Source organism: Neopelma chrysocephalum, unplaced genomic scaffold (genome assembly GCF_003984885.1).
Source record: "Neopelma chrysocephalum unplaced genomic scaffold, ASM398488v2 Primary Assembly neopelma1_78, whole genome shotgun sequence".
NCBI lineage: Eukaryota > Metazoa > Chordata > Aves > Passeriformes > Pipridae > Neopelma > Neopelma chrysocephalum.
Window position 1 is genome coordinate 383,648 of NW_020897739.1, and position 25,779 is coordinate 409,426.

The following is a 25,779-nucleotide window of genomic DNA, read 5'->3' on the forward strand; positions in this document are numbered from 1 at the left end:
TTCACCATCAAAAGCAGAGCAAGTCCTCTTCAAAATGGCTCAAAATAGATTTTTGCAATTGATTGGACTCAAATTATTTAAGCTGGAGGGGATTTGCTGTTGAGCCCTCTGGAGCAGACAATTACCCCTTGGTAAAGGCTGCTTGGGCTTTGGGAATTGCTCGTTGTGGTCTCTGTGACCAGAAGGGAGAAAGGGCTGAATTTCTGGGAAATAGTGATTGCATCAGTGTCATTATTATTAAACATAATGGGGGGAATAAATGATATAAAGGCATGAGTCATCAGAGTTTATACTGTGCCTGAGCTCAAGATTTGACCTAAAATAATTGCCAGCAGCGAGAACCATGTTGTACCTGACCTTCCTGTGGAAGAATCCCCAAGAGTGAAAGACTTTGCATTTAGGAATCATTTCCAAGTTCAGGAATCTCCTAGAAATATATAGGTCCCAGTGCAGTCTTTTTTTTTTTTTTTTTTAATTACTGTGTTGAACCATAAAAATGTCATGGGAAATGGCTCTTTGGGGAAAGATTTGACAATAATAAATGGGAGGGTTTATGTCACTAACGACTGTGAGTTGTCTTGATACTTGGAACTCTTTCTCTCTTTCTTCATTTTTTTCCCTTCTATATTTATTTTGTGGCTCTAAGTGCTATTACAGCGGCTCCTGAATTGTTATTTTAGCTAAACTAAACAAAATTGAAAACGTAGTTGAAACATCTATGGACAAATTAAGCTTTAACAGTAATGGCAGAAAGGGATAAAGAAGCATTTTTGATGGAAATAGAGCAGTTCTGCTCTTGTTGCTGCCTACCTGTGTGTGTGACTGTTTATAGTCCTGGTTCAGCATAGTCCTGGACCATGGAATGGTATCCCATGGAATGAAATCTCTCTGGAGATTAGCTTACAGCTTTGATTTCACTGCTTCTCACTTGTTAAGTCTTTGAGGTCTTGGCTGGGATTTTGGGAGTGGCTGCAAACCAGTGGGTTTGTACCACACTGGGTTTTTTTTTTTGATGGTCAGTAGTAGCAAACTCAGAGTATTTGACCCTGATGCCATTTACTATGAGAATCCTTGGAAAAGATGCAATTCCCAGACGTCTGCTGAGTGGGTTTGTGTTTCTCTATGGCTGATAATAATAAGTGCTGCAGGCTTAGAAAGACTTTAGGGATGAAAGCAGAATGTTTGCCCAATTCTTGGGGGACAAGAGGGACCCTGTCCTAACACCAGTGCTTTAATACATGAGACACTCTACTCTCTTTCTAACAGGCACTTTAAAGTGTTTCTGAAGACTTTCTGATGAAGGGAGTAATTTAGGTTTGGAGTTAGGAGGAGAGGGTACATTAAAGCACAAGAAAACAAGTGGATTCAGGGAATTACCCACAGGAGGTACTTTGGAGAGCTGTGCTCCCCTGTGAGGAGCCTTCACACAGCAGAGAGCATGGGAATGACAGAGATACTGCAGCTTGTTCCTCCACAGAGGCTTTGAACCCCACATCATAAGACATGTACTTTGTTGGAATATGATGCCCCAACAAAGTCTGGCAAAACATGAACGTGTTTGCTTTCTGGAGTAATTTGCCCTCACGACTTCGAGCCATTTGCACAAACAACAGGAATATTGTTGAAAGGCTCTGGCAGAGAGCTCCTCCATTGCTTTCCCTCTGATGGCTGCACAGATTGTTGCTTTCTGCAGGCATTATTTCCCAGGAATGCGTGTTACTCACCCTTTCCTCCTGAGTGACGCCTCGTCTCACTTCTGTGTTTTCCAGTAAGTTCCTTTCACATTAAATATCCAAAGATTTTTAGTTCCAGTTTGCGTTGGGACTTCAGTTATATGAACTTCGGTCATGTCAAGCATCTGGTGGGATTCCTTCTTGCATCCTTTTATTTTTATAAGTCCATGCAGAAGTTCTGGCAGTGTGTGCACACCTTACTACTTGTCACAGGGAGAGTGGAAGGAAATCAGTGACAGGGAACTACAGGCAGGTGAGCCTTGCACAGGCTTTCCTGAAACATGTGCCAACTGCTGGCAAAAATGGAAAAAGAGATAAAAATGGCAAGGAATTGAACTATTTTGTGCGTGTGTCCATCCAAGCATGTGTCCCTGCTCGTTACACATCCCAGCGCCTGAGGCGTTCCGCGGGCGCTGAGCGATCCCATCCCCTCAGCAAGGAAAAATGTTTAAATCAACCGGTTTAAATCTCCCTCCTGGTAATTAACACAAAAGAGAACCCTGTACCCATCAATAAGCCTTAAAGGGGGGCTGGGGAGAGCTCAGTCTCTGGGATCATAGCTGGTGCTGCTGTGCAGGTTAACTGGGGAGAAGTCAATAGGCTGCTGTGGACAGCTGCCTGCTGATGTCTGTCACTGCAGAGGCAGTGGATTGAAACCCCAAAGATAAAAGTGTTGGTTGGTTTTTGCAATTCCATGAGAATCTCTCTCTTTTCTGAGGAATTTCGGGTTTAAATTTTCAAATCCATGCCCATCTCCCCTTAGGGGTTTGTTGTGCACTGTGATGTATTCTGGTACCTGTACTCTGTCCCCCTTGCCTCCAGCTGGTGCTGAAGCATTTGAAAACTGCTAATTATCTCTCAACCAACTTTTGTTTATTTTTTTTTGCTTTGGAGTTCTTTAATTCTGCAGTGAGCCTCTTCTAGGGTGGATTCTAACATGCAATCCTCAAAATTATTTTTATCTTCGTGGGTGCAGTCATGATAACTAATTCCAACCTAGAAGAAATGTCCATATTCTCAGTTTTGATGGGAGTTCTGCTTGTTGTTTTTGTTTTGTTTTTAATTACCATTCTAGCTAAAAAAGTAAGACCAACCCTAAACCAAAACAACAATAAAAACCCCGAAACAAGATCAAATATGACACAAGAGAGAAAGTGATTTAGCATCAGATATTGTCCTTTTTGGATACAGTTGAGCTCGTCTGAAATCATACCCGGGGGCTGTATCAATCCAAAGCAAGCTCATCACAGTGAATCTGAAACAACACCATGTGGATCACAGGGAAATGCTCCTGAAATCTGTGCTCATCCCTTTCCCCTTGGTTTGTAAGTACCCAATAGATTGAATTAACCATGTTTTTGAGTTCAGAACTCCACAGGCTTTAGCGACATTCTCAAATTCGGCACTTTGCGTAAACGCGGCGGGGAAACAAATCAAAAATGTCGAAAGGCACGCAACTGGGTAACTCAATAAGGCGTGTGTGCAGAGCATTCCACTCGGTGGGACTTTTAACTTTCCGTGCTGGGAAGGCTGGCTGCGTGCTGGAGAGCCGGCCCCCGGCCCACCCCACGCCATTGACATGCATAGCTGGCCTGGTAGGTGTAAAAATAGCCGGGCAGCAGCGCCTGAATTGGAAATGGGCACCAACCACCGCCTGCAGTTGCTGGGGTTTCGGGTTCTCAGGGAAGGGAGCCTGGGACTTGCGGCCTGGGATCCTCCTCCTGGCCGCTCATCTGTCCTTCGGGAGCGCCGGGTGCCGTGATTCCACCCAGCCGGAGCGAGCGGAACTGATATGGGCAATGCACCGATTTGCCAGGCTTGTCACTCAGAGAAGGGGCTAAGAGCACAGGGGAACATACAGGATCTGGATAAAACCCCTGACTACTACGGGTTCAACAGTGAAGAAAGTAAAGATCCTGAAGCCCTGGTAAGTCTTGGTTGAAGAAATCAGGGATCGAAGTGAAAAAATGAGGGTTGTGCATGTTGGATTTGAAAAGGATCTCTCTGCTCAGAACCTCTCTGGAGAGCTTGCAGTGCTGAGAGACCTGCTAGACACGTCCCTGTTGAAGCTTTGCTATCATGACTGTGATTAAAGAGCAGCTGTCACTAAGCTGTGCAGTCACTTCAAAGCACTGTCAGCTACCAAAAGGTTTAGGGAGGTGGACAGAGAACCCTGTGAGTGAAATGAGCTCTTCAGTGAATGGATGCAAGCGGTAATCCTGGTTTACACGACTGCTGGGAATCATCTTGTATTGATCCTTCTTCAAACTTGAATTCAGAAACTTATTTTTAAGCTGTTGTCTGCCCAGTGTGTGACATTATTTTCTGTGTTTGCAGCCAAGACAGAGCCCCACAGATCCTAATGCAGATGAGGGTTACAGTGAGTGGGACCAGGCACAAGCAAGGGGGTCATGCTGATGGTGGTAATGTCAGCATTTGCTCTGCAAACCACAAGAAAGTCATTGAGATGAATACGTTTATTGTGTCTGTGGCAACTGAAGTGCTTCTTCTCCCTTTTTTAACTTTTTTTCCTCCCTTTCTCTGTTTGGGAAATTAGTTGCTAAGTGGTCATCTCATTCAAAATTGGCGATGAAAGGATGTAGTGTCAGAGCTTCTGGCAGAACAGGAAGATCAGAAAACCTTCAGTGTCATAATATCCAAATATTATGTTCTCTGCTATTTATCTGTAATCAAATTGTTCTCAGGTCGACGCCGTGCTTTGCATGTGCCTGAATTGCTGCAGTGCAGTGTAGAAGCATAGGAGAGCCGACTCGCAGCATTTGTAGGGGAAGAGGAGACCAGAGGCACTCCCAGCAGCAGCTCTCAGGGAGTTGTGCATTGTCCTAGAAAGCACTTTTGCTGCTGTCTTGCTTTCCTGGTCGGAGGTTTGCTTGGCTGGATTGTTCTCCCCAGTTTTACTGCGGATTTCACTGACAGCACAGCTGGACCCGCTCTTCGTAGAATCACGGAATGGTTTGGGTTGGAGGGGACCCTGAAGATCACCTAGTTCCAAACCCCCTGAAAGAAAACTCTCTTTGAGCTAAACCATGAAATTAAAACTGTGCAAGTGCCCTGTGACACAAAGGAGCAAACTCTGAAACAGTTCTCCCTGCGTGTTCAGTCTCTGAGCTGCCCTTTGGCATAAGGTCAGGTTTTTAAGGAGGCAGGACTGAGCAGCATGTGATCTTCGAGGAGTTTTTTCCTGCTTTTTTTTTTTTCCTCTTTTTCTGGATACTTTTCATTCAGCCTACAGAGCTTTTCATGGCAGGCAGAGAACAGGCACTTTGATAATGCTTTTGATGTGTTTAATCATAAGATCTTGGCTTTATATGGCTCTTGTAGGGACTGGCCACATTTCTTTAGAATGTGTGTCTTGATTCAGATGTTACAATGCTTGGTGGATTACAAAGGAAAATTCCTGTATTTCCCTAAAAAGGTTCCCAGCCTCTCACCATACTTATAATTCCAAACAAAAAAAAGTTAAAAGGAACAGGCATCTGTAAATTAGAAATGTCGTCAAAGTTTTGTGCTGAAGGGAGAAATTGTGTATATATATATATATATATTATTTTTCCCAAACAGGAATGTGGTATCCAGCACAATGCCCTGTTAGCTATACATTTCCTCTGCTTTTCTGTAGCTGCAGCCATGCTCCTGTCTTGGCTCATTAAAAAGAGTTGCCTGCCACATCAAGGGAAAATATGGTGACTCCAGGAGTCTTGTACCGGATACAAGGTTCAGAACAATTCAGCTGGTGTTCAGCCAACTCAGATGGCAAAACTGCTTTGCTAATCAAATCTACTCGAAATTAAAATCAAATGCAATCTGCTGCCTGAGGCTCAGGTATTTCAGACTGCCTAGGACAGCCTGATTTCCAGGACAGGATCATTCCAGCCTTCTACTGCAGCACTCAGAGGAGTTTTCCCTCCCTGGTCAATCAGTTTTGGCAATGTGGAAATTTTTGTTGTTGTTGCTTTTATATAGATGGAGTTACATGAAACTGGTTCCTCTCTCTGCTGCCTGAGCTGACTTGTTTGAGGTTTAGGCCCAGGGTTGCAGAGTTCTTCATTTACAGAATTCTTTGTTTACTCCCTCAGTGTCCATTTTACCTTTCTTTACAAGGAAGTTGATGAGTCTTGCTGGTGTTGAATTAGAAAGTGCTGTGTTTCAGTAACACCCATTTATTTGCCTCTATTTCAGTCCATCCCAAAGCAACATGAAATCATTTTTTTTCCTGTGTTATGGCACCAGTAAGTTGGAATCGATGGGCAATCGGTTAATGGTGTTCAGGGGACCAAAGCAGTTTGATTCTTTAGCAGGGGATGGTGTATTGCACATTTCTTTTATCGGAAAATGCCACTTTGACCGTAGGGAATGAAAAATGGAGAGTGATAGAATTATCTGTCAACAGTCTGTCATAAACTTCACTTACAGGCAGGATTTTTGTTAAGCCCAGTTATTATCCTGCTAGATACGCTTGGAACGGCATCCTAATTCTTTCTAGAGGTGTTCTAGCATTATTACCTCTATTTAGGAACATCATCAGTGATGGAAACTTGCCATGGAAAAACCCTTTAGATGCCTGCCAAGTTCTACAGTTGTTACTAACACCTCAACATCTCAGTATGTGCTATCCAGAGGATCCTAAATATTTTCCCTTCCTGGAATATTATTCAGTTTCTGCAGTGGAAAAATCTTGGTTCAATATCAGTATTTAAGAGACTTCAGTAAATGTCAAGTAGGACACATGAGTTTCAAGTAGGAGAACTCAGACTGATCCTCTGGCTCTTTTGAACATATCCCAAATCCTTGCTGTTTCAGGAAATCACCAAATGATACTTTGACTCGAATTCCAGCCCAGGAAATACTCCAGGATTACCCATTTCAATTTTTTTAGAGTAGTTGTAAAGTCTTAGTAAAAAACATGAAGATTTTTCTAGTTAAAACTCTTCATTCTTGAAACCCAAATCCTTTGGGGTTTCGTTTGTTGTTTTTAAGTTGATGGGGGGTTTTTTGTTTGTTTGGCATTTTTTTTTGTTGTTGTTTGGTTGGGTTTTCATTTGTTTTGTTTCTGGGTGTTTTGTTTTTGTTTTCTTCTTTTTTAAATTACCCAGGTTATGTTTTCCAGGCCCTTTTGAGATTCTGTTTTTTAGACTTGCACCGATGATAATTCAGACTCACTCACATAGTTTCCAAGCTGGGATTTATACCAAAATGTTTGTTTTTGAGAACATGAATAGCCCAGGGGGACATCAGGGATTACACAGGCCTGAAGTTCAGCTGGTACTGATGTGCTGTCCTGGATTAGAACCCCATTACTGATTTCACTTTATATTTTAAGATCGGTATAGATTAAAATAACTTCCATCATTTCAAATACTGCCCTTGGAAGGGACATGCAGCTGGGCAAAAAGCTTTTATTCAATTTTTTTTTTCCTAGAAAACTATGCAGTTTTGCCTCAGTTCTCACAAATCCTTCATTGACACAGCCCAGGTCAGGAGCCAGGCCAGGATGGCAAGTTAATGAACGGAGTGGGAGGACTCCTACGGATGTCTGAGGCAGCTGAGGATCATAGAGGGTTTACAGAAGGCATTTGCTTCTTGGCTCAAGGAAGGGTTGATTTTACAGTAGTTTTCTCTTCCTCTTTTGCTGCTGCTGTATTTGCTAATTTTGGCCCAAAGTCAGGGGCACAGCTGAGTGCGTGTTTAAATCCTCCCTTAAATCTCTTTAGTTTGAAATCAATTAGACCTAAAGATGTGGTAAAAATTAGGCACAGCTGAAGTATTTTGCCAAAATACCCCCTTATTCTTCTCCTGGTTAAAAACAAAGCCAAACTGCTCAGGCTTTTGTGCCTTCCAGGGGAAAGGGAAGAGTGACTGGATGGCTGGTGTCCTGCAAGCTCTGGAATTTCAAGGAGGAGCTGGCAAAAGAGGAAAAGGTGTTGAAATATGACCACCAGCAGAAAATGAAAGTCACCCCTTAGAAATAATTGAGAATTTCCCCATCAGTGTCAACAGATGGAATGGGTGAAGTCTGGCTTTTCCATTAGTAAAAATTAGAGGTGTCCCTCAGCATTGATAATTTTTCTGTTTGGAGAAGGAACTGGTGTTCAGGTAAAGCTGTTACCTGGGAAGTTTTCTCCTCCTTATGTTGCTCAGAAACCTTTGTTTGTTGTGCTACTGTGGCAGTCATAACAAACTCTAAATTTCAAATGCAGGTTTCTGAGAATGTTCTTTGTAGTAAGACATGAAACCACCACAAAAACTGTTACACGCAAATATTAAGATTACTGCCAGAGGACTTTCAATTCAGGTTGATGAAAATATGGTGGAATTATAATGCACTTGTTATCTATAATGTGCATAAATCATAAATCACTCAGCCTAGTTTTATTTTCTGAGCTTCCTTTTTGCAGTGGCTCTTTCCAAATTAATTTCTTGTGGATGCTCTGCATCTTGAATCTCGTTACACGCCGCGTCTCCTTTGGGTTGCAGCCTCTTTGTCTGACATCAGAATGCTTTTATTGATATGTATAATAAATGCAAACAACATTACTCTTCCCACCTGCTTTGGCACTGCATATCTTGGGCTCCTACACATCCCTTAGCAGATCCAATATTCATTCTGAGGAGCACGGGACATGCTGAAAGGGTCACTTTGGAATCCAGTCAGTGCTATCCCAGGTTTCCAGGTCAGGCAGTCATTTGCTGTGTTTAAATGCATGCAAACTAGTTTTGATTTAAAATCACTGATTATTTCAATCCTGGGTCATATGCAGTGTAGAGCACAAAAGCTTTTTCCCTTCTTATATAGCTATTTCACCCTCAATATTTTTTGTGTAAGTATATCTATAATCTTTATTTGCATAAACATCCATAGTCTTTATGCCCATGCCCACGCTGTCTGTGACAATATGGTGAGGGCAACTGCAGCCACAGCTCCAGCTCAATGCCAGTAAAAGTGGTGCCAACTTCTCCATCTCCTTCCTGATGTTCTGTGATTAATTGGCCTAAGTACTCCAAGCACTGTAAATTATTCAGGTGCATAATATACACTTGAAAGAAGGTTTTTATTTTTCTGATTTATAGCCATCATCATCAGCCTAGAGAGACAGACCCCTGAGATTAAACATAATTAATTGCTGGCTGCTATTAGGTCCGTCTTGGCAGAGGATATTTAACTTACTGGTGATCTCTTCTCCCTGAAAGCTTACCTTCCTCTTCACACCCCACAGGTCCTGTGGTTCTCCTTCTCATTTCTTAGCAAATATTAGTTTCTTGTCAGGCCAGTTGTGAATTTTTCCTGGATAAGAAGATGATTGAGATTATGAGAACAAGATGTTCATTTAGTGAAAGCTGCTTTTTAAGAGTTGTGAGCTTTTCAGTTCAGCAGTTTATGAACAAGTTCTATACAACCAAAGGTACACAGAAGGATGAATCAGGTCTGCAATGCTTGAGTGGGAAAAGCTGAGTGATAAAAAAATGCTTGCTTTGAAATTGAAATAAGAAAATTGGGCCTGTTGTTCATAAAGGAATTTAGATACTGAGATTTCTTTAAGATCTGTGATTTAATCTTGTCTTCCTTCATCACCTCCAATAAATGAATAGGAGCAAAACATACATTTTTATGGGCAGAGGAAGTGGCTTTGAAAGGAAAGCAAAGTGCCGTTGTATTTCTTTTATTCCAGAAGATGAATGTTATTTCATTAAAGGCTGGGAAAATATGTTTCCGTTATAGCTGTTATTATCTCATTTAAGTAATTTATCAGCATTAGATTACTGAGCCTGTGCCATTGCAAGTGCAAGATGTAGCTCGTGTTCTGGTGTGTCTATCAGAGCTGCAGGCTCAGACTCTGCTCTGGGAGTTTAATTAAAACCAAAAAATAAAAAAAAGTGCCTGCTCACAGTCACCGCTGTCTCTTTGGAGATCAGCAGCACTTTCAGCTCAATAATAAAATAATTCAGTGTACAGAAGATAAAATGTGAGCCGCTGATAAACTCACTGGCAAGTTTTAAGAAACTATTCTATGAGGAAAAGCATTTTTTTTTAATTCATGTGGTCTTTTACAGCTGAATGGAAGAATCTTCCATGCCGGCCGAAAATACCTGTGTGACAAGTGAGCTGGGTAATGGTAACACCTCGTCTGCACTGCTTTTAGAGTTGCACCCAATTAAATGATGGCTGGTTGGAACAGATGGTTCCTGAAATCAGAGAATAACCAAGCCAACTGGGACAAAATTTAGTGGTTGTCTCAAGGGTAGGGAGCACAAATTGACACTTGAGAAAATATGGAATAAAGGAAATTAATGGATGCATTTACAGACCCATCATTTTCCCCCCCCTTAAGTACTGGATAACATCAAGGGGCCATGAAAACTTGAGTTTAGATGATGCAACTTCCCTTCTGCTGAATTTGCAACTCCAGGCATTCCCTGGTATATTAACGTGATGAGCCACCAGTCAATTAAGAGCTTCTTAATGAAGAAGAAGAGTTCACAAGCCATCAGCATTTTGCTAATTATAGGAACAGCTGTTGGACAAACACTGCCTCCAAACTCTGGAGTTTGTAAATGGCATTAACACTGCAGCTTAATGCTGATGTTGCCTGCAGTGATAATACAGGATTCACTTGAGCATCAAAGTTTTTATAGCTGCTAAGAATTTCAGTTTCTTGGTTTATAGAAAGCAGGTTTTGCTCACCTCGTGATCAGGGACAACATCTTCAAAAGTTACAGCTAAATACTTTTCTTTCTCCATGAAATCCAAGCAGTATATCCCAGAGTCTGTACTTGAAAGGGAAGTCTGAAAGGGTTATTACTACTCAGGTACACATTTTAATAGACATACAACCCAAATATGTTAAATTAAGGTGTAAACCTACTATGTGGTTATTAGACTTGAGTTTTGAATTCTGTTCATGCTGTCATTCAGTTAATAAACTGTATTTAACGGGTGAGAATTGTTCAGCAGCCCTCATTGCTGGACTTTGTTCTCCCACAGAGATATTGCTAATTAAGGAGAGGCTGGGGTCATTCAACTTATTTGGAGGGGGGGGAACCCAAATCCAACCTGCAGGGATAGTTTTTCTACAGACACGATTTCAGTATTTGGATGGTTTGGATAAATGTTATGTTGAAAGCTGTCCTTTGAAAACTGAAGCCTCCTACTCCCCCAGTCTTTCCTTCTTGTGCACGAAGCTGGTTTTCACCAGCAAATTTGAATATGTGGATACAATCCTTTGGGCTTGGTACAGCATGTGATTCCAGGGTTTATTTTTGCACTTCTCCCTAAGATGCCTTTGAGGAACAGGCCTGAGCTGTGTGCGATCAGTGATGTGCTACCTTAGGAGACAGGGAGGGCAACCAGAGCGAGGACAGAGGAACCAGAAGAGAAGGAGTTCTGACTGTTTGATTAAAATACTAATTTCCATATATGATTGAATTACTGAGATTCCCTGAGATAAAGGTTTCGAATTCAGGCTAAATTCCAGCATTGCAATTAGCAAGAAGTTGAATCTGCAGCCTTTCGGTCATTTAAAAAATCCTATAATCACTTGATCATTTGTTGTATTTTCTTATACAGTGTCTGACAACCAGATACTTGTAAAGAGATATGTTTTCATGCTTTGAGTGTTCTTAAAGCTATATTGATTTTGTTTTACATTGTAGCTTTGTTTGTTTGTTTGTGTAAACCTTCCCTTTCCCCTCTGGTGGAGTGTTTGCTTTTGAACATGGTCAGCTTGAATGCATAAAACTCCCTCATAAAAGTCCCTCAGGGGCATATGCTTAGGAAGAGGGGATGTGATAGGTATCATATGGTGCAAAGGACCTTGGCTCTGTTTTGTCTTGTCTCTTGTAAAGAAATTATCTTCAAATGACAGTTTGGTGACAGTTTGTCTTCAGTTTCTCTGTCACTGAAACAACGTCATTGAATTCAACTAAAAATCTGCATGTAAGGAAACAAAACATTTCACAAGATTACTGGATCCATTGGAAAAGCCCACAGATGCAAAATGAATATTTCCTGGCATGGTAAGACTGCAGGAAACTGCTGCTGTTGCCTGCTGAGGGGATTTTGTCAAAATGGATTTGAATTTGTAATGTACTGAAGTGAGTAAATGGCTGAGGCAGAAGTGCCGACAAAAATGCTTTTTAAAGGCTTAAAAGAACAGGGTAAAGGACAAACCAGTGACAACCTGCTGAAGAATTAGAGTTGGCAAACCAGGAAAGAAAACACAGATCTGAGTGCTCCCAACTTCCAGGACTTCTAAGCTTTAAAACACAGTGCTGAATTTTTTGAGTGTTTAATGGAAATAGTGCCTGGTATTTGTATGGGAACGTATATAATGTATGGGAATTGTTGGATTACTCTTCCTGTAGGCAAGAACTTCTTATTCTGCACTGTGATCGATATTCAGTTGTATGGAAAGTGTCTTGAAGTGATGTGCAGTGCAGTAATTTAATTTTGAGGTAAACAAAATTATGAATCAAGGAAATGAGAAAGGACTGCTCGTGTCTTCTTAGCCAGAAACAAATGGAATATAATTGTGTGGGCTTAGCTGTGATCTGAGCTTCCAGCAATAACGGAGATGTCAGCATTTTTAGTGTCCTGTTGAGAGCAAAGATGCTTTTCTCAACCAGAATGTCCAGATTTACCCCTTATGTGGTTAGTTCTTTCACCAAGGTCATTTAAAAATAAAAATATATTTTTGTGTCTTTATGGGCACATGCACATCCCAGGACAGGGTGCAGTGCTAAGAGCCATCTTTCAGTCCTCAGAGGGAACTTTTTGTGCCTGTCAGGATCTGTGCTGGAGACAAACCTCATCCAAATGCTCTTGACTGAGGCCTGGAGATATCCAAGGGTTCTGTCACCGTGAATTCCTGCGCTACCTTCTCCTTCCCCCTGCTGTACCTTTAGAGAGAAGGTCTGTTTTCCTGACAGCAGAAGATGTGGAAAATGTGCTGAAGTTTGCTGAAAGGAATTTAAAAGGGAATATTTTGGTCTTGGCATGCAACTCAGTTGTAAGGAGAATCGTTTTGCTGGCATCCATCTGTTGCAGATTAAAATAGGTTGGGCCCAGGGTTTGGGAAGCGAGTGAGTGCGGCGTGATAAGGGACCGAAATAAACCCTCTGGAATGGGTTGGGCGACTGGAACAAGTGGGAAACCAGGAGCTTTCAGGGTATTCTCACCAAGTGAAGGAGTGGTTCTACCCAGTGTTTGTGACAGGGAGGTGGATTTTAGTTGAGGAACAGGCTCGGCCGGAGGCGTTCCGGAGGAACACCAAGTCCTGGTCCAATGGTGTGCGTGCCGACCTCTTCCTCTCCAATCACACCCCCACCAGACAGGCTCCCAAAGTTACTGAGCTGCTGTTTGCAACTCACTCCCACACTGTTTATTGAAGTATGAACGTTGCTGCTGTCTCTGAGCGTGTTCCCAAATGCTTGTGCTGTTTAATCGTTATTTCTCTTGCACAACTTTGGTTTTTTTCCCACTCTCCAGGTGCCTTAGGAGCCAATTTACCTGTGTGGAGGTTCAAACAGTGTTATTCCATGTCATAATCATAGACAAAGGCAAGAGGGCTGGTGCATTTCACACTGCCTTGTTTAACAGTTCATCCCACAACGTGACTGAAAAATGAAAACGTGTTTTTGCAGGTTTTTTAACCTTGTTTTTCACTGGGTGATTACAGGCAGTTTGGGGCTGGGCAGGTTTACAGCATGATCCTGGGCTCAGCCTGGAGCACTTGGTTATAGGGTTTGCTACATTTGCAGTGCTGCCCACTCTGAGTATGTATATCTAAAAATAACATATTAAAATATATATATAAATATTATATATAAATATTATATATAAATATATAAATAACAGATATAGAGATCTATAAATGACATATAAAATTATATATAGGGGACATATATATACATACATATATGTGTATATATACACTTACACACATATATATATGTATAACACCTCAGAAAACGATGGCTGGCAAGTTGAAGCATTTATTCTTGTTGACAATATCAGTTGCTATGAGTTATGGTGGGGTGTTTCTTTTTTTTTGGTTCTTCCTAAATTTTGAATTCCAGCAATTACTGCACTATTTTTCTCACTCCAACAGGTCTGCAGTTCTTTCGGGCCGTTATTACCTAATTTGAGTATGTTAATTAATGCAGATATAATGCAAAGTCAGGGATTTTCACTGTTATATTCTCCTGCAGCATAAAATGTGGGAACCTTTCACCAGTGATGAAGTTGTGCTTTCTTTTAAGCAGAAACTAATTGGAGATTTTTTTTCCTTCTCTTCTCACAGTCTGATAGCAATGCAAGCTTCCTCCGAGCTGCCCGAGCTGGCAATCTGGACAAAGTAGTGGAATACCTGAAAAGTGGAATAGACATCAACACCTGCAATCAGGTAAGATATTTGAAGGACAGAAGTTTGCAAGGGTGAGTTGCAAGACACCTCCCCATCAAACCCTAGTTTTTCCAGGCTGGATTCCTTCATACTAGTGTTTTGATTCACCTCAAGGCATGTTTTCAGTCTTGCTCTTCAGTGGTTTCTTGTTTAGTATATGGTTTTTTACATACTCAGTGTATTGTGTTTAAGCCCTTTAGAAGGGGACATTTTGAGTGTCACTGGGTCAAATACAGTTCAACATCTGCACTCACATTTTTGCTTAACATAACTACCTTTCCTTTCAGGAAAGTTATTACTGCTGTAAAAACACATAGTTAAAGTGTCACCGTTGATGTGACTGTAATGGGACAGAATGTTTTACCTTGGCTCTTTTGTAGGTCTGTCATATAAATCCAATTACTTTGGCTTCATAGCTTAGGGACCTACATTTGCAACGTTTATTTAAGTGACTGGAACCATCAAATTTAATAGGACTGTGACCTAAAATAAATATGCAAATAAACGTCTGCATCAGTCCTGAAAAGTGTTTTGAGGTTCTAGTGAAATCAGTGCAGTTTTTTGGTGGGGGAATTTGACAGCTCAGGCTTTATGATATCCAGCTTTCCCCTAACTCTTAGCCAGGTGGAATCAAAATAACCACTAACTGGATGGTGGCTATGCCTCCTGGAAGTAAAATCCCAGAATTGTGGCCACTTTATTTTGGAAAAAAAGAGTAAATTGAAGAATAAGAAACAAAATAATCTAAAATGTTTGGAGGCATCACCTTCCCTGCTGAAGGAAAGCTGCAGGTGATTAAAGTAGGGATGTGTCACATGGAAGTTGGGGCACAGAGCTGAGAGCAGCCCTGTTATCTGTGCCAAGGAATTTAATGATGAGGAAAATAAGAGGCTTTTCATGTGCTGCTTATTGAAAACATACAGAAAAGATCCTTCTCTTATTGTCTAGGAGAAAGTTCCCATTAAAAGCCTTGCTGTCAAGGAAAAACTTGCTGAGTTATATGGGACATGACCTGGCAAACTTCAAGTTCCCCAATCAGGACAGAGTAAATCAGACTGAAGTCTGATTTATATTCAAATAGATACAGCAAATTTTCCATTTTTATTATAAGCGCCAATATTAACAAAGATATTCACCCCCAGGACAGAGCACAGTTAATATGGTAATTACTTGGGAACATTATGAGGGTTTTTTTCCAGCCAGTTCATTTTCTCTTGCTGGTTATGAGAGGAATATGAGTGGGGTTGCTGCAGATTTATCTCCTGAGGAAAGTGCTTCCCACCTGCAGCTGGTGCAAAGCTCCTCTTGCCCTGCGTGGGTGGGATCAGATCCAGGTGAGTGCAAACATCAGCAGAGAGGCTGTGGAGTTTCTTAGTGGTTTGAAATAGGTGAAGCACTTGTGGGTGTTAATTATGGGGGGGAAAAAAAATAAGTGGTTGACTAGTGTGCAAAACAGGAAAAAAAACATATTAACGTGATTTAAGTAAGTAATGTGACTTGATGTTCCAGTTAAGGTAACTCAGGAGTTTTCTAGACTGTAGGAAGTGTTTTGAGCTCTTGTCAAACAGTACAAGCCAAAAAGTGCTAAAACAACCCCTTCAGATCCATGAATAAAAATAATGTCTAATTTAGGTTGTCTGAGCCCTGTTTGCCAGGGAAAATTTCCCTGTTTGCCAGGGAAAAAGCCAGTCTGCTTCCCTGAGGACATTGATTACTGTATGGGAATTCCCAAGTATGAGGGATGAACTGAGACACGGGCATCCTGCACCCTCATGACCAGTGACTCAAATTCCTTATCCTTCACCATCCATTGAGCACAAACAGGCACTTCAGCTCCTTGCAAACTCCAATTCTGATGCCGCAGAAAATTCCTCACAGAGATTTTTGGTAACTAGAACCCTCAGCTTCTGCTGATTGAGCATCACTGGTGTATTGTAAATTTTATTTGGAGTGGGAGCAGCCTCCTCTGCTAGAGGTTAAAGAATAGAGAGTAAGCCATGGCAGCTCCTTCTGCAGCCTTCCAGTTATTCCTCCTCCTCCTCCTCAGGGCTTGACTGGGATGTCCACACGGTTGTGTTCCAGCTGTCTGTGGGGAGAAGTTAACACAGCACAGTCTGTGCAGAATGCAGGGGTGTCTTTTATTTTTAAGACTGAGCCATCTCAATGCTCTTTCACAAAAGAAGCCTTGTTACGTGCAGGTTATTTTTTTCCCCAGTATAATGCTATTTTTAGACGAGATCCCATCTGGGAAAACCGTCCATAATGTTAAGAATAAGCTTTCCTGAACACAGGGAACACCAGGAGGTGCTTTCTCAAGTTTAGTGTTTGTTTCTCAGATCCTAAGTTTTTTCAGAGAGGTCTGTCTTTATGGAGAATCAAAGTCTTTTTCCCAATGTAACTGTTTCCCAAATCTGATGGAGCTTAATGTTTCTGGATATACTGAATACAGGGAGTCATTGCTAATATATAGTTAATAATTAATTATTATTTAATTATGCTTTGTTTAATGCTGCCTTCATAACAAGTTCAATTATTATGGAATTGCACCATCATTTTTTTTCCCTGAAAATCATAAATCAATTATGTTTCTTTGTTTCTGGAGAGAGTTAGAAATGTCAGGGAACAGAATTATCCTGTTTTAAGAACAGTCCCTTAAAAAAAAAAATCTAATTCCTGGTATTTTATAGGATGGATAACTGATATTCATTGGAAATTGCTGATTCCTGTTCAGCTATTGTGACAAATGTAGGTTTTTTAGAATGTGGTTGTTGTTTCTAGTAAAGTAGCAAGAGAAAACATGACCTTTAATTTGACACTCTGCATTTGGGCAGCCCAAGGTTCCAGCAGGAGTTAGACCCCAACACCTGATCAGTCCAAGGGTTCACCAGCTGCCTGCTCCCTTTTGAAAGAGAATTGATGATCCAAAGGCAATATAAAGTGATGTTTCTCCATCTTGTGCTTGGAGACCTGTCCGTTGTTGTGGTGACAGAGTCGCTTCCTTGGAGGGAAAAATTTGCTGGATTTTGGCATTTGTTCTGAAGTCTTCTGCATTCCTAGAAACAGATGTGAAGTCTGATGCCTTGAACAGCACAGGATTCAAATATTAGGTGGTTTGGGGGTGCTCCAGGGCTCCAATTTAGGTCTGCTTGGCTTTGGCTCTCGTTTTGTTGGCTTCTTTCTAATTCGGCTGGTGCCTCTCTTGATGTTAATTCCCTCCCTTGCTCCAAATGGAGAGGCACTCCTGCTCCCAGCAGTGCCAGCTACAGCCTGAAGTAGCTCTGTGTCATAAATGAGGTCTGCAGGATCACCTTTGATGTCACTCAGGGGGTTAATTCATTTTCTCGAGTTTGTAGACTAGAAAGCCACACAAAGGGAGAATTTTCATCATCTGAAATGATTTTTCTTTTCTCGACAATTCACTTCGTTTCTTTGTGGTATTTTTAGGAAAAACTTCAATGAACCTTCGGACTTGAGAAGGCCCTTTCCCAAATCTTTCTTGAAGAGAGTTTGACCACACGCACTTTTTACCTCCCCAAGAGATTTATTCGGCAGCAACCTCAGACTGATATCTATTAAAGAGACAGAGAAAAGAGTTTGACTTTAACAAAGACCATGGTGTTTATTTTTAGTTTCTGCCTCTACTGGGGAGTTAATTTTCATTGTGTTTTTAAGTTATGCTTTGGTGTTGGCCTTTATCATAGAATCATGGAATAGTTAAGGTTAGAAAAGACTCTACATATGTATAAGTCTGTGACCACAGCATCAGTGGAAGGAACTTGGTGAAAACACTTTGCATTTCATACTGGGAGAATGTGGAAACATTACAAAAACAGGGGGGTTTATTGTTTTATTTTTGTTGGCTTTCATGATGTTTTTATCTGTAAATTGCTTAAATGTCATTTTAATCTTTTGTGGCAAAGGCAGGGGTAGGTAGAAACTCAGCTCTTGGCAAATCTTCCTGCAAAGTGTTGTATCCCAGCTTGTAACTCTCTGGGAGTTACAGAGGGTCAGACTCTTCACGTGAGGAAGGATGAGGGTTAATTTTGTCAACATACATTCTTGCTTCCTAAGATATTAAGCACTTAATGAATACCTTCAAATGGAAGGGAACTTCAGGGAAGTAGGAATTGTTATATTCAACGAATGTTGTGAGGCTGGTGATTTAAAAGTTGTAAGGCTCTGCAGGGAGACACTTGAAGAACCAAGCTTGGAAGGCTTAGTATGGTGCTCTTTCATGAGAGTTCAAATTACCAAGGAGCCTCCAGGAGAATGGCAGTCAGGGTATATGTGTGCTTTGTCCTCATGCTGCACAGTTCTGCTTAGCAGACAACTCATTTCACCCTCCCCAACTTTTTGGTGGGCACGGGAGAGGAAAAAAAAAAAGAGACGTGTCAGAAACCTTTGTTGTTCTGAACTGGAAGAATCCAGTTGACAGGAACAGAGGAGTTGCATTGATTAAATCTGAGATTCCATCATCAGAAGTGGCAGGGATCAGCCACGTGGGCCGGGAAATAATTGCAGCGTTGGTTCTGATTAGGGAGGAACAGAACAAAGGTTGCTTTAAGGCTTCAGTTGTGCTGGCCCTCAGCATTTAAAGTGCAGAGCTTGCTGCTGCTTACCCCAGCTTGCTTTATTTAGGGAATTACGGAGTTTGAATGCGTGTAGTGGGAACTATATTTAAGCTGGAGTTTCTTCCTGTGACCTTTTTACTGGACCTCAAGTATTCATTGAATTAAAAAGTTGCAAAGAAACTCATATAATCTATACAGCAATATCAGCTTTCAGGTGCTTAATGTGGCATCAGCAGATATGTGTCTCAGAGGGAGGAATACAGGTATTTTAAGAGATTCCTACTGATTAAGCACTGGGACAAGCCTTGCTCTCTCCATCCTTTGGCATGTGGTAAACTAAACTGGAGGCTTATCCTCATCCTTTTGCATTCAGAGGAGGGTATGGGCCATGAATATTGCAGTTGCTGTGCTGTTTGTGGACTCCAGTCTGCTCCCAAAGAGTTGGAGAGGTTAATAACATGTCACAGCAGTACATCAGCCGTGTACAGCTGTAAGGAGCCCAAGCTGCTCTTTGTATTCCCATGGAAAGTGTTGATGACAGAATCGGGGAGATTAGATATGAGAACGTGTCTTAGTTCTCAAACAAGGAGAAGAACACTGTGTTTCCCCACAAAACACTGTTTCAAAGCTCTCAGCCACTGTAGGTAGTAATTATGGTTAGTTAATACTCAGCTGAGATTAAAACCCAGGAAGATTAGAGGTTTCTGAAACCTCCTCAGCCTGCAGAATATTCCCTGACATGTGCAGCGTTCCTCATCTTGGTGATTATGGTCAACCTCACCACGTATTTTTGGCCAAGGATTTGTCCTTGATCCAGGGCACGGCACTACTGCCACCCCTGGGCTCTGCAGCTCTGTAGTTAAGAGTGTTCCTCTGGATTAAGGAGGATCTGGTTGCTGCTGCTTTTCCCACATAATGGGATTTGAAACCGCATTTCTCATTAACATCTCCTAACTGCCAGGCTGCAGGAGGGTGTTCCTCTGCTTTTGGCAGCCTGTGAGTGTAGCCTTCCTTCAGTTCCTCTGCTTTTCTCATAGTTCCACTTCTGAATTTGACCACAAAATCTGCCAGTGCTGCTCATGTGGACGTGGAATTAAATGGAGTTAGTGCAGAGCTGCCTTTGGATTGCTGTGTCCCAGGCCATTGGACCCACTCCCATCAAATGCCTCCTGTGAAGTGCTAAGTGCTTTAAAATCCCGTTGGGAATCGCAAGCCTCAACTGCCTCTGTGCACGGACAAAATGAAAGCCAGAAAGCTGCTTGTTTAGTTCACAACTGAAATGACTCTGAAGTGCTCAGAGATGAGCAAAGTGACAAAAATTACACAGTGCTGCATTTGCTGCTGGTGACTCAAATACCTGAGCATTGCTCCTAGTGCTTCCAGTATGGAAAACAGGAGAGTGCTGCAGGGAATGGCAGGATGTGTCCCCGTCACCTGCCCGACGTAGCATGAAAATTATTGTAGGATTGTGAAAAACAGGTTGGCAATTCAGCTACAATAGACTGTCATTTTATTTTTTTTCCCCTTGGGTGGAATGGGGGTACTAGGAAGAAGAAGATAAGATTTCCATGACTGGAATTTGTATGAGATAAAGTATCCTGTTCTTGTTTAATGTGGAAAGGATTTAGATGCTGACTTTCTTGGGTTGCTTTTTGGACAGTCCTAGCTCTTATTTAATTTTGTTTTCCTTTTTGAGGTTTCAAAACCTCAAAGTTTAGTGAAGACTTGCTCAGAAACCAGCAGGGGTGCCAGATCAAGGATAATTTGGAAGCCACAAATAATCAACAATCATTTTGGTCTATTTGTGCTTTTGGGTTTCTGTTTATCCCAGAGGAGAGTCCAGGGTTCAGCTACATCAGCATGGAATAGTCCTGATTGAATAGACATATCCTGTGTAAATTTGGCTAAGTCCTGTGATTTCTCAGTGTTGATAATTCCTCAGGGGAGCTGGATAAGGTTACAGTAAAGAGAAGGCAGAAACGCACTCAAGTTTTGAAATACTGAGCTCCACGGAGATGCCCAAGGTAGGGGGGAAATGGGAAACTGTTAGAAAGGAAGGAATGTCTTCTGGATCCTCACAAAATACACTTTGTTTTGATGTCTTTGTTGCTATGAGAAAAACATCACTGGAGAAATTTGTCACACAGAGCCATGTCCAAAATATCTGACTTATGTAGACGGCCAGCTAAGAGATGTAACAGTACTCCAGCTCCTAATCTTCCTCTTATCCCAGGGCAAGGTAGGAATGTGTATCTGATATTTGTAATGGATCTGGCCCTTGTGCTTGCAGAATGGACTCAATGCTCTGCACCTGGCAGCCAAAGAAGGCCACGTGGGACTGGTACAGGAATTGCTGGAGAGAGGGTCGGCCGTGGATTCCGCCACTAAGGTAATTCACACTTGTCTGCAAGTTTATTCCCAGAAAGAAAAAGTCAAACACATGGGAGAAATACAGGCAAAAAATATAAATACATTGCTGATATTTAAACTAGTATTTCTGTTTTGGACTGGGAGCCTTCTTTGCTGAAGCCCATCGGTAGTAAATGAAGAGGAAAATATTATTTGTACAATAATACAGGGGAAGCTTTAAAAGTGGCACTTTTTATAAGTGCCAGATTTTTCCTTATTTCCAGTGACAGGTCTCCATTAGACAGAGAGTGATTTTTTTTTTTTCAAATCTGTGAAAATTAATCAGTGACTTTACCATATCCAGAACCTTTTCTCTCGTGGGCACAGTGGAAAAAACACCTGTGGGATGAGTTGTTTTGCTTTCAGCCTTTGCACAGGCAGGCACATGAATCTGATTGTAACAAAAAACTGCTGGTTGAATTGATTCCTGAAGAAGGGTAATAATATCTTTCATTTTTTTCCCCCTTCCTCCAACAGAAAGGGAATACAGCCCTGCACATTGCATCCCTAGCAGGACAAGCTGAAGTTGTCAAAGTTCTGGTGAAGGAAGGAGCCAATATTAATGCACAATCTCAGGTATGGTGCTGTTTTCCCTTTTCTCTTCTAAAAGTTACTTGGTGAGGCTTTTTAAGGTAGATCTGAGGTTTTAGGCACTGATTCCAAATGTCCAAACCTGACAAAACAAGGGAATTGAGGCGTTCACTGGTAAGCAGAATAAAAGTAAATGACAAATTGAAGTCATTATATGCTTACTGTGTCAACAGGAACTCGTTGGTGGTGGTGATTGAAATGTTTTAGGATTTCCTGGTGTGCTTTAATAACTTGTTTCAGAAATTTTTCCAAGCATATAAATATTATATTTGAGTGGACTTGATGAGCAGTAACAAAGAAGAGCATTTCTCCATAACTTCATCTATACAATTGCTTTATATGGTTATTTTTTGGCTAAAAATTTGCTGATAACTTAACTCCAGGCTTCTGAACTCCTTCCTTATGTGATCAGGAAGAACTTTAATCAGAGAGGTTTGTGATGTGCATTTGAACTGGGGAAAGTCACCTTGTCCTGGCAGGGAAACCAGCTGTAGAAACTGTAAAGAGCAGGAGATGAACAAACAACTTTACTAAGTAAATAGGTTTGTCTGTGCCTCCATCACATTTAAAATCAACACAGAGAAATTGAAAAGATGTTTAAGCTGCCTGACCTGAAGATTTAAAAAATAGTCTTTATTATGCTTTTTGCCCCAAAATAACTCCCAAAGAGCTCTCTGGGGACAGCTGGTGGTCAATTATTCCCCATGCTCTACTCCCAATAAAGATAAGAAGTGGTGCAATTCCATTGCTCAAAAACTTAGCAAACTCCTGTCATAATGAGCAAACTGGATGAGTTTCTTCATGCTTTCTTCAGCCTTTTCATGTGTATTAGAAGATAAAGTAATGTCTTTAATGTCAGGGTTTTGGGTATTTTAAGAGAAATAATTTTGAAGAATGTTACTTTCACAAAGCTTTATCCCTCAAAAAGTCTTAATGAAGGCTTTTCCTTACGCTGGAAAAATGAATGAGGTTTTCTAAATTAAAAAAAAAAAAGAAAATCCAATTGGAATTGGAAAATGTTTTCCCAGGTATTATTTTATATAGTATTCTGGTTTGAAACACATTTGTTGTTAGCAGTGGATGCCTTGTAATGCACACAGAGGTGCTAACAGGCATTTGCTACTTGATTTAATTGAATTAATGTGATGGAGGACATTTTTCCCCCCATTACTGCTCCCGGGTTGCCTCCAGACAGGATGAATTCCAACTGCTGGAATACATATGTCCTGGATTTGTGACACACTGTCTTAATTAAACAAATCCTGTTGACTTGGCTGGGAGGGTGAGTCCTCAATGTGGTGTCATCCAGCTTTGGGGCCTCTGGGTTGGGTCTTTCTGGCCCGCTGTGCTTTTCCAGAAGAGATGGATAAGATGGGTAATAGCTGGATTACATCTCCTCAGGCAGCCGGGAGGTGTTCAGAGGCTCCTGGTGCAGCTGCCAAGGAGGAATTCCAGTGGAAGGTGTACTTTGATTATAAAGGAATTTTTTTATGCTCCACGAATGGAATGAGGATGGCAAATGCTGCCTTCCTGCTCAAGGTTGCACTGACACATCAGCAATCACATACGTCATAGAAAACTGTGGTGAGGGGAAACAGTTTTCCCCCTGGAGTTAAAAAAATGGTAACCCCCAGGGGGTGGTGACCCTGGGGTTGAGCCAAAATATAAACATATCAACAACCAGACCGGAAAAAAGAAGGTAGTTGTAGTTGTTGTTGTAAGAGAGGTGGCCACGTTGTAGAGCCACGAGGAGCAGGGGCAGGAGCCCCTCTGGGGGCCACGGTCCCCCAGCCCCCCAGCTGGGGGCTGCAGGAACTTGGAACAGTATTAAACTGGGCCGAGTTCTGTAGCCGAGAGCTGGGGGAAGCTTCTGTGCTGTGGGCAGCAGCAAGAGATACTGAGAGCAGCAGCAAAACAGCACTGACCGAGGAGTGGCAGAGAGCCAGCAGAAGATAAGGAGCAGCTAACCAGAGAGACACAGAGTTGTCTGAAGAGAGGGAGAGAGAGAGCAGAACTAATCTCTATGGACAGAGTTCTGGGTAAGAACTGAAAACCAAAACTTCCCCAACTCCTTGGAGACCTCTCATAGAGAGGAGGGGTGGTGGACTCCCACCTGAGAGGAGTCCTAAAATGCAGCACCCAGAGAGACAGAGAAGAGCTAAGAAGCTCAGCCGTCCCAAAGAGCTGGATGGGGACGGCCAGAGGAATGCAGAGGGGGTGACCTTGGCCCTCCCTCACTGCTGCTAAGCCAGCAGCCTGAGAGCAGAGCACAGAAGCTCTGCCAGGGGGCTTGAATCCCCTGAAGATAGGGACCGTCACGAAGGCTCCTGGACTTCGTTGGTATGATGTGGTGAAGTGACCTTTGTCCTGGTGAACACAACCCACTGAAGAGAAGACCCTTGCCTGGAGTCGAAGGGCCGAGAGGGGCATGGAGGCCTCCCTCGTGTGTACTGGCAGAGATCCAACCACAGCTGCTGCATGGAAGAAGAGAGCGTGATGCCCTAGAGATACTACTGCTCTAAGAGTGGAAAGGATCTCTTCCTTCTTCCCTCCTGGACTTTGATTTGGAGGAAGAAGTGATTTGATCCATTGTAAATACTGATGTATCATGGTAGAGATAATTAAGATTGTATATAATGTATTATAATATTTATGTGATGTGTACAGTCATTGTAATATATTTCCCTTCCCCCTTTTTGAGTCTTGTGTGGTGTCTGGAAAACCCCATCTCACACTGGGTTGAGATGTGGGAGGGGGGCTAGGACTTGGGAATTGGATTTTAGGGCTCTCAAAAACTATGACAAAAACAAAAACAGAAAAGAAAACCAGAAACTTCAAAATCAATAAAGAGTAGACGTGATTTATGATAAAAGTATAAAAAATTCAAACATACCTAACTACAGCTGGTCAAAAAATGAAAATATGAAGTTGTATAGAAAAAGGGAAAAAGAATATCCTCAAATACTCAAATACTAAGTTTTTTAGTCAGCAAATATGTAATTGATGAAAAGATGGAAAGAAAAATATTGTTTCAGGAAAGAGCTTCAATGACGAAGTGAGAAATGATCAAAAATACAAATTAAAGGTAAAATTGAATACAGAAGTGGCAAATCACGACTGAAATTCTCAGCTTGTCTTTCTCATGTTTTCCCCTCGATTCCATTTTTAAAAACAGGTGCTGTATTGTCACCCTTAAACCTTTCAGGAGCAGTTGTTGCTATTGGGGGTGTATGACATCCTCTCCTTGGTATCTCTGTTATTTCACACTTCATTTTTTGTAGGCCCCTGTGAAATGCTGTTTGCTGGTAGTGATTTAATGCCAGGGAAGTTACTCAGGTTGCTCCATCATTTCCTCTTTAAAGAACTTGGTATCTGTCAAGGTCATTCTCATTTCCAGTGATGACAATTTGCCATAGTGACAAAGTTTCTTCTCTGATGATGAACTGGTAGATAAAAGAGTAGTCACAACTCCAGTTTATTGGGTTTGCTTTCATTCTCTCCATTAAATGGCATAAAACCACTGGCTTTTATCAGAACTTATGAGCGGTGACATCTGAAAAACCACACTCGTTTTCCAGTTCCTTGCAACAAAGAAATAACAGAATTACCTCAGAAAATGCTATTAAACCCACTGTAACCACTGGGATTACAAACCCCATCTGTGCTATCTGAGGCTGTTAAGCATTCAGGGCTCTGATTTTATGGATTTGGGGTTTCTATTAGATTACTTTGCTTTGCCCTTCAGCTTCATATTGGCCTTCGGAGTTGTTATTTTGCTCATCTTCCTCTTTTATGAAGTCTGTTCCTTTTAGGCTAACGTGTCATCACTGCTATTTTTAGAGAAGTAATTTCTATTTTGATACAAAGCCTAATTGCACAGTGATTACTAGTTGAGTGACTCCACTTTCACCTCCATCTTTGTCATTTGAGAGCTCACATCTTCCTCCAGCCCCTTTCAGGCAAAGGCTGAAATGAGGGCACACCCAGAGATGTAGAAGTCGCTGGTCTTTTTTGGCATATCTCCACCTAGAATTGGACAAGTGTGCAATTATTTGG

The 25,779-nt window shown here is 41.6% G+C and overlaps 1 protein-coding gene across 22 annotated transcripts in view; it reads left to right on the top strand.

Moving 5' to 3' along the window:
• ANK2 (ankyrin 2) overlaps positions 1–25,779 on the top strand; it is a 176,529-nt gene that overhangs the window by 50,041 nt on the left and 100,709 nt on the right. For all 22 annotated transcript variants that reach the window (XM_027689833.1, XM_027689834.1, XM_027689855.1 and 19 more), the window contains exons 2-4: positions 14,051–14,152; positions 21,014–21,112; positions 21,610–21,708. In XM_027689833.1, the coding sequence (XP_027545634.1) occupies positions 14,051–14,152; positions 21,014–21,112; positions 21,610–21,708 (300 nt within the window). The remainder of the gene's footprint in view (positions 1–14,050; positions 14,153–21,013; positions 21,113–21,609; positions 21,709–25,779) is intronic.